General features: G+C 41.0%; 1 protein-coding gene across 6 annotated transcripts in view; it reads right to left on the bottom strand.

Annotated features, from left to right (window-relative positions):
* The window catches only part of AUTS2 (activator of transcription and developmental regulator AUTS2), a 1,215,593-nt gene that overhangs the window by 11,739 nt on the left and 1,189,703 nt on the right, over positions 1-14,151 (bottom strand). For 3 of the 6 annotated variants that reach the window (XM_003276049.2, XM_030796682.1, XM_030796683.1), the window contains exons 10-14: positions 13,015-13,059; positions 9,432-9,527; positions 6,895-6,966; positions 5,599-5,628; positions 3,823-3,894 (exon numbers count right to left, since the gene is read on the bottom strand). In XM_003276049.2, coding sequence (XP_003276097.1) covers positions 3,823-3,894; positions 5,599-5,628; positions 6,895-6,966; positions 9,432-9,527; positions 13,015-13,059 — 315 coding nt within the window. The remainder of the gene's footprint in view (positions 1-3,822; positions 3,895-5,598; positions 5,629-6,894; positions 6,967-9,431; positions 9,528-13,014; positions 13,060-14,151) is intronic. The other 3 variants (XM_003276050.2, XM_030796684.1, XM_030796686.1) reach the window with 2 other exon arrangements.

The following is a 14,151-nucleotide window of genomic DNA, read 5'->3' as shown; positions in this document are numbered from 1 at the left end:
AGTAGTTCAGTGTTTTGCTGTAAAGGCCCATCTTAGTAAGGTTTAAAATAATAGTGTCTTAAAGCTCATTTTATTAGGAATTCTGCATGAATAATCTGCTGTATAAATTAATTGTTTAATGACTCTTTGCCATACTCTAATAGCTCACAGTACATTAGTAACCAAAAGTTATGAAGAAATATTTGCATGTCTATAAGCTAACTTTCAAATGATCACTGTTATAGAACAATAACAAAGAAAAAGTAGGAGTATTAATTTAACTAACAGAGGCCCTTTCTCTTCCTACTACCTGTAATTACCTGAGGAAGGTGGGTGGGGGGTCCATCCAGACAAGTAAACCATAATCCCAAAACTTTGGGAGGCCAAGCTGAGTGGACTGCCTGAGCTCAGGAGTTGAAGAGCAGCCTGGGCAACATGGTGAAACCCTGTCTCTACTAAAATACAAAAGATCAGCCAGGCGTGGTGGTACACGCCTGTCGTCCCAGCTGCTGGGGAGGCTGAGGCACGAGAATTGCTTGAACCTAGGAGGCGGAGGTTGCTGTGACCGAGGCTGTCTCCAAAAAAAAAAAAAAAAAAAAAAAAAACTCTTGTGTGAAGTCCTTATCATGGACAGAAATCACTCTGTTTCATCTTATTTATCTATCCTCAGGCTAATCTTTCTGCCTGCCATCCTCTTAGGCAGTAGAAATTGGTTCATAATCTTCCTCTCAATCTTTTCCCCTGGCATCCTTCTCTAGGCTGGAGGCCCTCGCACCAGCATGGTTTCAAAGCTGCCCCACCTCCTTGTTTCTTGACAGCTTTCTCTTTGAACTGGCTTCACACCTCCTTGGATAAGCACTGCTCCCAAGGCCTGGGGTCCTGGGACTTGAAGCTTCCAGTTGACTTTCCCTTGCTATGACCTCTTCCCCATCAGTCTCCTGGGTTTTCACTGCCCTTAGTACCTGCTTCTGACTTTCACTCTTTTTTTTTTTTTTTTTTTTTTTTTAAAGAGATAGGGTCTCGTTCTTTTGCCCAGGCTGAAATGCAGTAGCACAGTCATAGTTCACTGCATCCTCTTGCCTTAGTCTCCTGAGTAGCTGGGACTACAGATGCATGTCACCATGCCCAGCTAATGTTTTTTCATTTTGGTAGAGACAGGTCTCTCTATGTTGCCCAGGCTGGTCTTGAACTCCTGGGCTCAAGCGATCCCAAAGTGCTTGCTTTGGCTTCCCCAAGTGCTTGGATTAGAGGTGTGAGCCATAGTGCCTGGCTACTCTTCTGAGCTCCCTGGCTACTCATCTGATCTGATGCTCTCAGCCCCTTTAGCCCCATTCTAGCCTCAGCTCAATCTCCCTCATGTCCTGAGGGATCCTTGCCCTGCTGTACAACAGCAAAGCCCCATGAGGGGGCATCTATATTGACACAGCATGGCGTGAGGATCTGAGACAGGGAAGTCTGCTATTCCCTTACTGCTGAAGGCAACGTCCCACTCACCCATCACCCCTACTGAAAGCGAAAGCTACCCGTGCACCTCCAGCTGGAAGTGACACCACCCGTTAAGAGGGCACACACACTTTCCTCACTTTTTACACACAACTGATCCTCATTACCGAACTCTAAGCAACTAGACTCTAGGAAGGACGCAGGCCCCCAGCCCAGCACAGTGAGGAACTTGCAGGTGTAGGCTCTTTCAATAAATACTGGGTGAGCAACTAAAATAATGCGTAAATGAACGTTACAGAGAAAGAAAAGATGCAATTTCTGCTCAAATCTACAGGGAATGCTATAATGAAAGTCCCACTATCAAGTAATAGCCAAGCCTCCAAACCAAGCTTCTAATTCACTATGAATCTATAAAATTCTTTTGAATACCTCCTTTAATTTGGTGGCCAAATTATTTAGTGCTAATATTGCATGGTACATAGCACAGTTCCATTAACCACAACTTAGGGCCATGAAGCAAAATGAAGCTTGGGGATTACAAGCAGTTTGCTGAAAAGGGAAGATGAACGAAGTTATCTCATGTTCAAGAGGTCTTTCTAATTGAATTGCGATAATGAAAGTTTAGGTCACTGGGGACACTTTTATGGGAAAGAAGTTGCTAAAGTGGCACGTGCAACATCCCTCATCGCTTTTAACCAAAGAAGTTACAAGGAAGATGTGCTTTACCTACCGTTCCACTAACCACATCAACCAGAACAAAAACTGAATTGAACTAATCATCAAAATCTAGTTAGCTCTTCAAAGCACATACATTTTCTTAGATCACAAGGCTTCCAATTAAACTTCCCCTAACGATAAAGTAAAGTAAAAATGAGCCAAACTCACTGATGGCATGTTATAAGAAAGAGCAGTATCTGACAACCAAAGCAAAATATCTTAGTGACCTCATTTACTGAGGTTTGCATCTTAACTTTTAACTGGGTTTTTATTTTTTACTCATTTTTTTTTTAGAGATGGGATCTTGCTATGTTGCCCAGGCTGGACTCAAACTCCCAGGCTCAAGGGGTTCTCCTGCCTCAGCTTCTAGAGTGGCTGGAACTTGGGTTGTTTGTTTTATTTTAAAAATCACGTAACCCTTTTAAAAACATTTCTCTTCTGTGATGAAGAGCTCTATCTATCTCCTGGCTCATTGGTCTCCTGTATTTCTTTCATGAGAACTCCCAAATGCTGTTAGGACTAAAAGCTTGTTCATGAAGAAATGGATTAAATGAAGCTTATTGGAGTTATTTGATTGCTTGTTTGCTCCCACTTTTGCAGGCATCGTAACATAGCCTATAAATACCCAGAGTGTAAAATACAGACTTGTCAGTTACTTTGTTCCCTAAGCCAAGTGCTGATGCTGTATCCAGGGACTTGCAGAAGTTCTTGATCTCTCCCCTACTGAGTCATAAAGGCTCTAGCAGAACATGGAATATGTTCATCCCTATGATGAAAATATAGACAAAAAGGAAAAATCATCTTTTGACAGTGAGGTAACTGGCCAGAACGCGGCTCCTGCAAGTACTGACTGTATTCCAACCCCTGGCACTGACCATCAGGAGGACCAATGACAGTTCAGTGGCATCATCTTCATATAGGGCATACATGACTCTACCATTTTCCCACAGCCATAAAATGAAAAGAATGCACCAGTCACTATTTTTACAAAAACCCAAACCCAACATTCATTTGTAGCTCTTCCCAGATGCAAAGTATTTTCTGTGTTCTAATTCTTGGTCACTATAATTTTATTTCCAAAAGCTTTATTTTAGCATTTAATCCATATTCAAGCCCTTTGGATCAATAAAATGACAAAATTATAAAAAAGGGGAACAAAACCCCAAGGCATTATCAGTTTGCTTTTGTTTTGTAATTTCACTGGTGGTTTCCCTAATTAACAGTAAGACTTCCGAGCTGGCTGCAAGCCCAGCTGCTTGGGAGGCTGAGATGGGAGAATTGCTTGGGGCCAGGAGTCTGAGACCAGCCTGGGCAACACAGTGAGACCCCCATCTCTACAAAAACAATCAAGAAATTAGCCAAGCATGGTGGTGTTTGTTTGCCTAAAATCCCAGGTGCTTGGAGGACTGAGGTGGGAGGATCACATGAGCCCAGGAGTTCAAGGCTGTGGTGAGCTATGATTGTCCCCTTGTACTCCAGCCTGGGCAACAGAGTGAGACCCTGACTCTAGGAAAAAACAAATAAATAAGACCTCTGAGTAGCTTTTCCAAGAGGGGCTTGATCCTTCCTAACTATGGATCTGTAAAATGTGTTTTAAATGCCTCCTTAATCAGGTTCTCCCGAGCACATCACACACTCACATGCCCATCCCATTCTTCCCTACACCAGGAAGGTCGGACTGACCTTGACTTTCTGTTGGTGGTGGTAAATCTGCCAGGCAATGTGAACATGCATAGCACACCACTTCCCTGGTTTCTGGAACAAGAAAGAGCAACGTGGTTAGGAGGAAGACATTTCAGAGAAAACCACCTTCAATTTCCCCAAAGCTTTCAGCAGATTTTGGCTGCAGAGGCTTTTTTCATGAAACAAGAGTGCTTTGTACTCTCCAAGTGCCTTCCATCAGCAGCTCTCCAGCGCCCAGTCATAAGGGAGTCACAGCCAGCTCCCCCTCTCTCCCCACGTGGGCTTGCTACTCAGAAAACCACATTGACAAGGGCCTCCCCGGTTACCAAGGACAAGATGGCAAAAGCCTGAATCCCACTCTGTGTCTCTTCTCTTTCTTTTCTGGTGCCAGCTGGCAGACCTGGTAGAGTGGGAAGCCCTACTTAACAAATGCTGCCATGCTATAATGCAAATCAGCTGTTCAGAAGAGCTCATTAGTGAATGTCTGTGAGTCAAATCAAAATAAGAGAGGGTACAGAACCTGGCCTAACCTCCCCCAAGACCGTGGTGGTTTTTATTTTAACCCCCAAAGTGGTACAAAGAAATTCACATTTTGATTGAAGCCCAGTTACCGTAAATGCTAAGAGTCAACTACCCATTTGTGTTGGTGGGCAGTGTTCCTAAGTTGAAAGAAACAAAGAGAAGAACATTCCTTCCTTCCTGTTCTCTAGGCCTCTGCAGATCTCAAGTCCATCCTCCACCCTCTGGGGTTGAATTTGAATCCATATCTCTCCAATTATTTCATGTCTTGCTTTATAAGGAGTGGAGTGCTGTGAGTGTATTCTCTTCTACCAGTCAGCGGGCAGGGACCACCTTTTCACTTCATTTCTGCTAAGTAATCTACCCATAAGCTCGGCGTGCGCACTCAGTGACTACTGGATAGATGAGAAGAAAACACAGCCTCATTCCCCATCGGCGAAGAACAGAAGCTTCTGGTTTCTACAGTATGGAGTTAGTTCCGAAAATATATCCTTAAATGCAAGTCTGGGTCAGTTCTCTTCTCTTGCAATGCAATTATGGGTAGTTTGAAATCACAAATAATATACTGCCTCACCTAAGTGATGACACAATTCTCCTTTTTCCCCTTGAGAAATCAAATTATCTGATTATATGCCCTAGAAATGAGTTATGTATAGAAGGAAATCTGCTGTCCATCCATCTTCTGTCCAACAATTCATCATATCTGTCTTACCCCCAACCACCAGGATTCATTTAGAGGTCATCACACTGGCCACTCTCCAGACCTCGAGAACAATTTGCTTTAAGCAAGACGTTAACAAACCAGATGCTTATAGTATCTCCTTCCTGCACCTTAAAAGGAGGTCAAACGGCTATGGCAAGTCAATGTCACTTAGTACAGAAAGAGGGAGCCACCAGCCAAAATAAATGGACCCAGCTACATATTTTCTAAGTGCAAGAGAGACTAACTTCAGCCTATAGCTTCAGTCTTTCCCCTTAAGTTCCAACTAGTCAAACCTTTCACCAGAACTAACAAGAGATCGGACTCGTTGACTTTTCTCTGTTGTAGAGATAAAAAAAAAAGCCAATGGCCTCCAACGGTCAAAGCAAAACAATTTAGGCCATTTTCAATCACACTATCTGAAAAACCCAATCACCGTCATTCCAATGTCTTACTCTAACATTTCTATGGCTTATTTCCTTGTAATAGACTTGTATTTTTAACCCACAGGGAGTCAAATAGAGGTTGCAAAACAGTTCTATAAGAAGCTTTCTTACCCTTAACATAGGTCTGAAAGGATCTGTCAACTGTGAAGAGAAAATGACAACTTGGTTACATGCCTGTCACTCAAACAATTGCTCTAATTAACAAATTTGTAGTGCTTCATTAGGAGGGGAAATTAAAATGTTAGAATTTTACTTTTAAATGAAGCCCTTTTAGAGAATAATTAACCCATTTTCACACTATCAAAAGTGCCAAGCGTCCCCTCCCCCACTTCACAAGCCTTGGTACATCTACGCTGACAAGCCCCTGTACAAGTTTAATCAATAGCAATGTGCCCTCTGGCAACATGATTTGCTCACATCACACACCAGGAGTTTCACTGTTTTGAGCTCTAAACCACACTGGGTAGGTCTGAGGGAGAATGGCCTTCGGACCCCAGGCTTTTAAAGCTGTCTACTAACTGGTATCTGGGGAGAGGTGTCCTTTCCATCCATCCAGTAGAATTAGGCTCTCTTTACCAATACGCTTACATTGATGACTTTACATTATTTATAGCTATTAGGCATTTTCCAGAAGTTCACTACACATCATGACATACTTACATAGTTGAGTCATTTTAAACTTCTATCTAACTCTGGTTATCAATTTCTGACTGCCCTTATGTAGGTAGAAAGACAATATTGTTAAAGATTTTTTCATATTTCGTATAAAGATGACCATAAATAACAATCAATGAGGCAAGATTATATCTATCTATCGTATAACTTCAAATTCCTTTTTTGGAAGCAGGCAGTGGTAATAAATTATGAATAAACAACATAACCAAAGCATAATGGATATTTTATTTAGCTCTAGAGTACAAAAGGATCCCTAGCACATTAAAAATAGAGGGCCAAAGAGCTGTGCAGTACAATAACTTCCTGACCCCAGGCAAGGGGGGGATGTGTAGCCTGACTTCCAGGAAGAAAAGCGCCTTAGTGCTTTTCCATTCAAAACATTCTGTAGCTACTTCATTTGTGTAAGACAATTTAAGGAGACACAGACAGAGAAGACTGGTTAAGTAAAAACTATACAAGCTGACACTGTCCAATTTCTGGGCTCAGACCGTAACTCATTCCTCTTTTCTCCCATCGGCAAGTCGGTCTCTTTGTGTCCTATGCTCGCAGTGAGCAGGAGAGACTGTGTTTTCTAAGAGTGATTGATTGGCATTTTCTTCCACAAACTAGAAGAACAGCTGAAACAGCAGCTCGCTCAAAGGAGCTAAGGAAGATGTGAGCACCGGGCTGGCCGTCCCGTGCAAAAACACACACCCTGGTGTTACCTGAGACCAAGCCTGACTTTGCACGTACCCTCGGGTCCTTTTGGAGTAAAGTGTGTGGGACTGTCCCAGGCCGAGCAGCGACATCGATAGGGTTGGATGTCTACAAATTAATTAGACCACAGCTTACTTAGGAAGCACAAAACAAGTGACATGAAAGCAAGATCCTTCCCTCCTCCTAAATGAGAGAAGCCAAACTTCATTTGTTTCCTTCTGAAACGCAAGATTCATTTTTCTCAGGGACCACACATGCTCTTTCTCAAGGGGGCCTGACCACAGCTTGCTCTCTCCAGCAATGGCATCTAAAAGCAGAGAGAGGTCCCCAGAACATTTCACTGCAATAAAAAGCACAGGACGAAAAAAGAGAAGCAACAAACGTAAATGCTGTCCTGGAACTCCTCTTCCTCCGAATGGACCCGTGGCAGGGACTGCCATTGTTTTTTTGCTTAATCACCAAACATTCCAAGAAATGCTTAAGTGAACATTATTATAATTGGCAGTATCAGGTGTTTCTCATCAGAATAACTGAAAGTACTTTACAGACATTAAGCTCTCCGTTTTAACTGGTAGACAATAACAAGGAATTACACTCAGTAATTACTCATTAGCAGTGGTGGAAATGGGACAAGAGACCCTAATTCAGGGACCTTGTGGATCTGCTCTTCGATGATTTCTAAAGCAATTCCGCTTGCTCTTACCTATTCCCACCACCATTCTCAAATATTACTAATAATATTAACCTTATCTGTGAGCTTCTGTCCTTTGAATTAGCAACAATAAAAAGCCTACTTTGGGCACAATCACTACTTTCTAGTGCGAAAGGATTCAGGAGACAACACCAGTTATTTTATGGAAGAAATCACAACTTCTATGAACACCCCCCACACCAGGAAGTTAAACTCGTGGGGTAAAAGAGCCCAAGTTTAGGCACGAAGCTTGCCTAGAAGGAGAAGGGGGGAAAAAGAATGAAAGAAAGAAAAGCAATCAGCTGCAGTACAACTAACAATTAAGCTGGAGTTGTTAACAGCCTGATTTGCATACATATGAAGAACTTCACTAATGAACTGCAATCTACATATTCAATCAGGACGATGGCCTGGAAAGGCCTATTTCAACACCAGGAGAGACACTTTCTTGCCCAGATGTAGTTTTCTGTGTGATTGGATAATTGTGAGTGAGGGAAATAGTCTAATTTATTAAATGACCTACCAGTCTGTTTGGGGAGGCCCCAGAGATTTGGTGTTACTTAGAGGGGACAGACCAGGGTCTGAGGGAGTAGTGAAGTGCAGACTGGGGGAAGGAGTTTAAAATCACCATCATTTTATCTCCAGACAGGAGGTGTTTAACGAGGCCATCATAAAAGCTCTGTGTATCTGTAACCTTGCATATAGGCTGCAATTCAATGCAGGCAAATTCAATAGATGAACTGAATTCAATGCAATTCAGTGCAGGTGATTTTGAAGGGGGGGACCCCACCTCTAATGCCTTTTAATTCTTTTCCTGTCCCTAGTTTTAATGAAACACATCTTTGGAAATGCAGTTATGTGCTTATCCTGGAAGACTCCGGCCCAAAACTGTTTTACCTTAGAAATGAGATGCGGGGGAAAAGAAAAAAGAAAACCCAATGACACACAGCAGAATATCTTAAAGTCTGAGAATGGTTACCCATATGAAAGTACAGCTCTTTTTATTTTTATGTGAAAGTAAAATAGAAACTGTAAGTATATTTAAAAAGAGAGTGTTTCGAGAATGACTCTTCAATATTGACCTTTAGAGACAGCTGTAGCCAACGCTGGATGGCATTATTACTGACTAGGTAGGATAGAATTTAATTTTTATAAAGGATGAAAGGTTAATTTCACACTAGGATGTTAGTAACTGATGACAAAGTCTTGGCCTTGGCCAGCGTAACCATGGCAGGGGTGGGATGGCTGAGAGAGAGAGAGGGAGAAAGGAAGGAGGACCAAAATGGGAGGCGACCACCCCACCTGCGGGCAGACCCTGTTAGCAGCCGATGGGGTTGGTGAGGGAAATGAGGGAGAATGAGGAGAATTCATAGGATACAGTTTTAGTTGTGGAACCTTTACTTCCACTAAAGTAAATAAGGACTCAGCTTTGTGTCTTTACTAATTACATAAACCTGAAGCCTTTATCCCCACTTCTACTAAAATCAATAAGGACCCAGCTTTGTGTCTTTACTAATTACATACACCTGAGGAACAACCTGGCGCACATGTGTCTGATATTTCATAGAATTCTTGACCAGAAGTTATGTCCACGATATTGGTAGTAAAAAAAATAAATATTATGTATATTTTGAAGAGCACAAGAAATCTTAGCTTAACTGAGATTACCTGGGTAGTACAGTTTGAAAAGTAAATTTTCACAGCCATTTAAAACTAAACGGACTTGGAAAAAAAAAAAATAGGCTCACTCTAATCCCAGTGGTCACTTAGGACCTGATTAGTGAGTCACTGCACAGGCAAGAGGACGCAGAACGTCCTGCACGCCTGGCCCCGGACGCCACTTAGACACATGCCTGTGTGTTTTCATTGTGAGGTTTCTTACCTTCGGCTGAAATGCTCCTTGTAGTGAACCAAAAGGGCCAGTGGGTGGGATCATAGGGGGGATGCCCGACACTGCAGGAGGATAGGAATGGAAGAGCTGTGGCCAAAGACGGAGAGGGGGAAAAAAGATTTTAGTAGGAGGCAAGTGACATATTCAAATTCCCGTCCCATAGAAAGACATCGACATGAGCAAGACACGTAATCTCAGTTTGATGCTATTAGTTAAGAAGCCATGATGGAATGATCACACAGATGTGCCACGAATGTGTAACTTAAAAAGTTAAAAGTAGTTCAGGATCAATCAGCCAGCAAATGACATCCTGGGTGAGGGCATTATTAGAAAGGGAGCTTTTCTAATTATTAATTGTTAAATCAGATAGAAGTCCTAAATGATTGGAGATTTTAATGTATTTCAAAAACAGGAGGGATCCTGAGCCAAGTAAGATGCCCAGAAAATTACAAGTTAATTAGAGGGGAAAAAAAGGCAGAAAAAAAAAGGGGAAGAAAAAGAAGTCTTCATGAGTGCCAGGATTTTATACCATTAAAACTCAATTAGTACTTTCAGACTTTTAATAGTTTGAGGAAATGAGAGCATATTCACAATCCTTGCTTCATTAGGTTGTTGTAGAAGTGGCAGTTCCAGAGGACAATAAAATTCCCTCATTTAAAATGATGACAAATATTTGTGAAAGGGTAAAATAAAACGACTTGATGTATACTTTAAATGGAGCTGCCAATTTGTCTAGAAGATGGATTCTAGTTGCATAGAAATAACCCGAGTCTGGAATATCACTACCGAGCTTTCAGTTGCTCTTGTTTAAGTCTCAGGTACTCAAAGCACTTCCGTATTAACATATGAAGTCTGAGTTTTTATGGCCACTTCTGAATGGTATCTGCTATTAAATGAACAAGCTCTTTGGAGGATTCTCAAGTCAAGCCCTTCACGTAGGAGTCCACGCTATGATGGTAAAAGAATGATTCTGAATGAAGACTGAATTTTCCTGAATCAACAGCCTATAAAAGGACACAATTGAGGAAAGGAATACAGAGAATCTGAAGACAATGCAAACACAACTTTCCTTCCTTCTAAAAATTTAAACTTTTTGAGGTCCTATTGGTTTGGTTCCATTTACTGTGATCAAGCCACCATACAAATATTTTAAATAATGCCCCACCCTCGTGGTTGTTTATCATGTCAAAATTACAACAATAATTGAAGCTCTTCTTAATAAAGTATTTGTGTTAGTTATTTTTGGTAATGACTGAAATTCACATTTCATAATCCCGTGTTCAGAGCACGTCCTTTTTCTGTTGGTCTTTATTTCATTTTGCTCCCTTCAATGATGCAGCAAAGTTTTTCAGACTAATTGATATTGAACTAAATCCACTTAAACAGTGATTGCAAGCCAAGTACTCTCATTTAAAACTACTTTTAAGTCTAAAATTGTGTTTTAGTTACTTGAGTGCATTGCATCTTAATTCCCCTTATAATGTCCTAATCTCCAAAGCAGGGGAGACTGAGTACTTCATATATTATCCACTATAACTCCTAATATGAAATAACTCTCCCACAGTACACTGAATAAAGCTGAGTAATTAAATACATGCCCCAGTGAAACACACTCAAATTTCTAGTACTTTGCCTCCAGGTGGGCATTTTCCCTTTAATGTTTACAATTTAAAAATTGGATGTTCTTACCACTTTTTGCTTTATTCCATCATTGACCTCTTAGAACATAAATACAGCTGACTATTCCTCCCCCTGACTAAAAACCTGAAGCGCCTAAGTAATAATACACACATCTTCCAAAAATTCAGGCCTCCAGGCTTATTCTCCAACTTCGGCCTAGGACTGTAGAATATGCATATCAGAAGGCACCGCAGTGGGTCCTAGAAAGTAAATCCGAGCCACTTGTTGGGCGCTCAACTTTCTATATTAATTATTATTATTATTTTTTGAGATGGAGTCTTGCTCAGTCGCCCAGGCGGGAGTGCAGTGGCGCCATCTCAGATCACTGCAAGCTCCGCTTCCTGGGTTCACACCATTCTCCTGCCTCAGCCTCCCGAGTAGCTGGGACTATAGGCGCCCGCCACCACGCCCGGCTAATTTTTTGTATTTTTAGTAGAGACGGGGTTTTACCATGTTAGCCAGGATGGTCTCCATCTCCTGACCTTGTGATCCACCTGCCTCAGCCTCCCAAAGTGCTGGGATTACAGGCATGAGCCACCGCGCCCAGCCTGAATTATTTTGTTAGCTGGTCCTTACTTTAAATCAGCAAAGTAAGGGCAGAATGGTGCCATCCATGGGCCAGACCCAAAGAGGAAACCCATAGGTCTACTGGGCTTTGGGTGTCCCCATGAAATATGCTTTTGTATCCTGGTACTGAGCAGAACAGGGGGGACCATGTTGGGAGGGAGGGGGAGGAGGCATCACTCAAATACACTTTTCTAACTTCTTTTTGAAGAGGTCTTTCATCTTATGTTATTTCTAAATGTCCCTAGGGTACATAATTCTCAATTGATTTCTAATATTTTCTAGCCTTGACTTCTAAGCTAACCTCTTGACTAACATGGTATCTAATTATCTGGTTCAGAGTATGAATGAATTCAGTCTTTGCTGATCTACTAAAGTAGCACTTCTCAAATGATAACACTATCTACAAACCTAAGCAAGAACAGTTGAGTATGGTGAATCAACATGGCTACAAGCAATGATTAACCTTCTCTTTTTTCTGGTTTCATTAAAAAAAAAAAAAAAAAAAAAAAAAAAAGAGAAATCACTGGCAAAGAAACTTGCACATTTTCAGATAAAAATGATGCAGTATTCACCCCATCATCAAAATATCATGGAAATATTCAAGGTCTTTGAATAAAAATAAGCTCTTGTCTTACAAGTTAACTGAACATATAACTTAGGGTGTTATCAATTGAAGTTCCAGAACGTACTCTTAAAATTGCATAAAACAAGCTTTTTTTTTTTTTTTAATAAAGGAGAATGAGTTTAAAGAGAAAATATCACTCATTTCAATTTTGGGAGTTTCTTTTAATTAAGTGATATTTTTACTTTCCATTGTAACAAACTCAACAGAACAATACCAGCCATGTGGAAGAAGGTTCTACATTTAGTCTAGAGCAAATGAAAATCTACTTGTTGAAGAGTCATGAGTCAAAAAGACAAGGGACTTTCTATTTAAGAGGAAATAATTCAGGTTGCATTCCAGAACTTCTGTGTTAGTGGCATTTCAACTGACGACTGAAATGCTGTGATTTCAGACTCTCCTGGAACTCTACTGACTCCACTGCTGACACCTCACTTTGCAGGACAGATAGATGTCTGACTGCCACTAAAGAGCAACTCTGCTTTCAAGCCTTCGGAGTGCTTATGATCTTTTGATTCAGAAGATGATACTGCATCTTTACCAAAAGCAAAACACCACAAAAGCAAGCATCCAAAGTGGCGAGGAGCAATGGGAACTCTTGCAAAGATGATTAAGGAAGGCTGCTAGTCATTGACCGATCTGTGGCAAGAGCACAAAAATGGCAAAGCAGTTACATTCAATGTGTAGCATGGTAATGAAACTCACACTGTGCCGGTAGAATGGGTCAACTTTTGTAGGGTATTTGTCAAACTGTAAAGGGATCAAAGCAAAAGCTAGTTACTTAATCTGCATTTTTGTTCACTGCTACAGTGGAGGTGGCCCTACAAAGCTTCCCTGTCATTAAGCTGTCATCGGACCCAATAACCTCATTACATATGAAACCGTTCTGAGCTCCTGAGTCTCCCTGACAAGAAGCCAACAGAAATGGAAGAACAAAGTGAAAAACCAAGTGGTACGTTTTAGTTCTGCACATACTAGGATGCCTTTCTTCCTACTATTTTCTTTCTACAGATTGGCATGAACCAAACATCTAAACAGGAGAGAACAGCCAATTATCCAGATAAATCAGAGAGAGGTGAGCATTTGGTCTGATTTACCCAGTGAATTCCCCCTATTTTCATTTTCACTTTGGCAGAAAAACTGTCTTGCCATGCAGCTGTCTTCTGAAATGTATTATACCCAAATACAAAGTGATCTGGGGTAGGCCAGACAGCCTTTCATTTGAACAGAAAAAGACTATACTATTGTTCCCTCTAAATAATGTCATCATATTGATGCTATAACTACCCTTGGTTAAATTTATTTGTGAAACAGCTCACACAGTCCAGCAGAAAACTTTCTCAAAATCTTAGTATCTTCAAAATCTAATTGTTGAGAAGTATAGTTCATCCAAAAAAGAGATACAGGATTTGCTATTAAAAATATATTTCTGGTCACAAGGCCACATTGGTAATATTCCTTGAAATGAAATTTATAAAACAAACTTTAAAAACACATTTTTAAAAAGTAAGTTGAACAAGATGGGGGAGGGAGAGGAAGCAAAGTTGGGTGAAGTGGACTCCTTTTAAAATCATGCAATTTATTCTCACAATGCCTATAGTAATGGCCCTAAAATCCAGTATTTCCTGAAATATTAAACATTAAATAAGTAAAAAAACAACTCTAATACTCACTGTTGGACAGGACTCTGAGAATATTTAGCATTCTAATATGGCACTATTAATTAGGGTTATTAACTTTAAAAAAAAATTCCTCACTGGTTCTGGACACGTGCTGGCCCCCAGTCAAGACCAAGACCATGTCATGGCCAGTGGTTCCTCTTGCCCCAAGGCAGAGAGTTCC

Source organism: Nomascus leucogenys, chromosome 17, assembly GCF_006542625.1.
Source record: "Nomascus leucogenys isolate Asia chromosome 17, Asia_NLE_v1, whole genome shotgun sequence".
Lineage (NCBI taxonomy): Eukaryota > Metazoa > Chordata > Mammalia > Primates > Hylobatidae > Nomascus > Nomascus leucogenys.
This window is presented reverse-complemented; position numbering and strand designations above follow the sequence as displayed.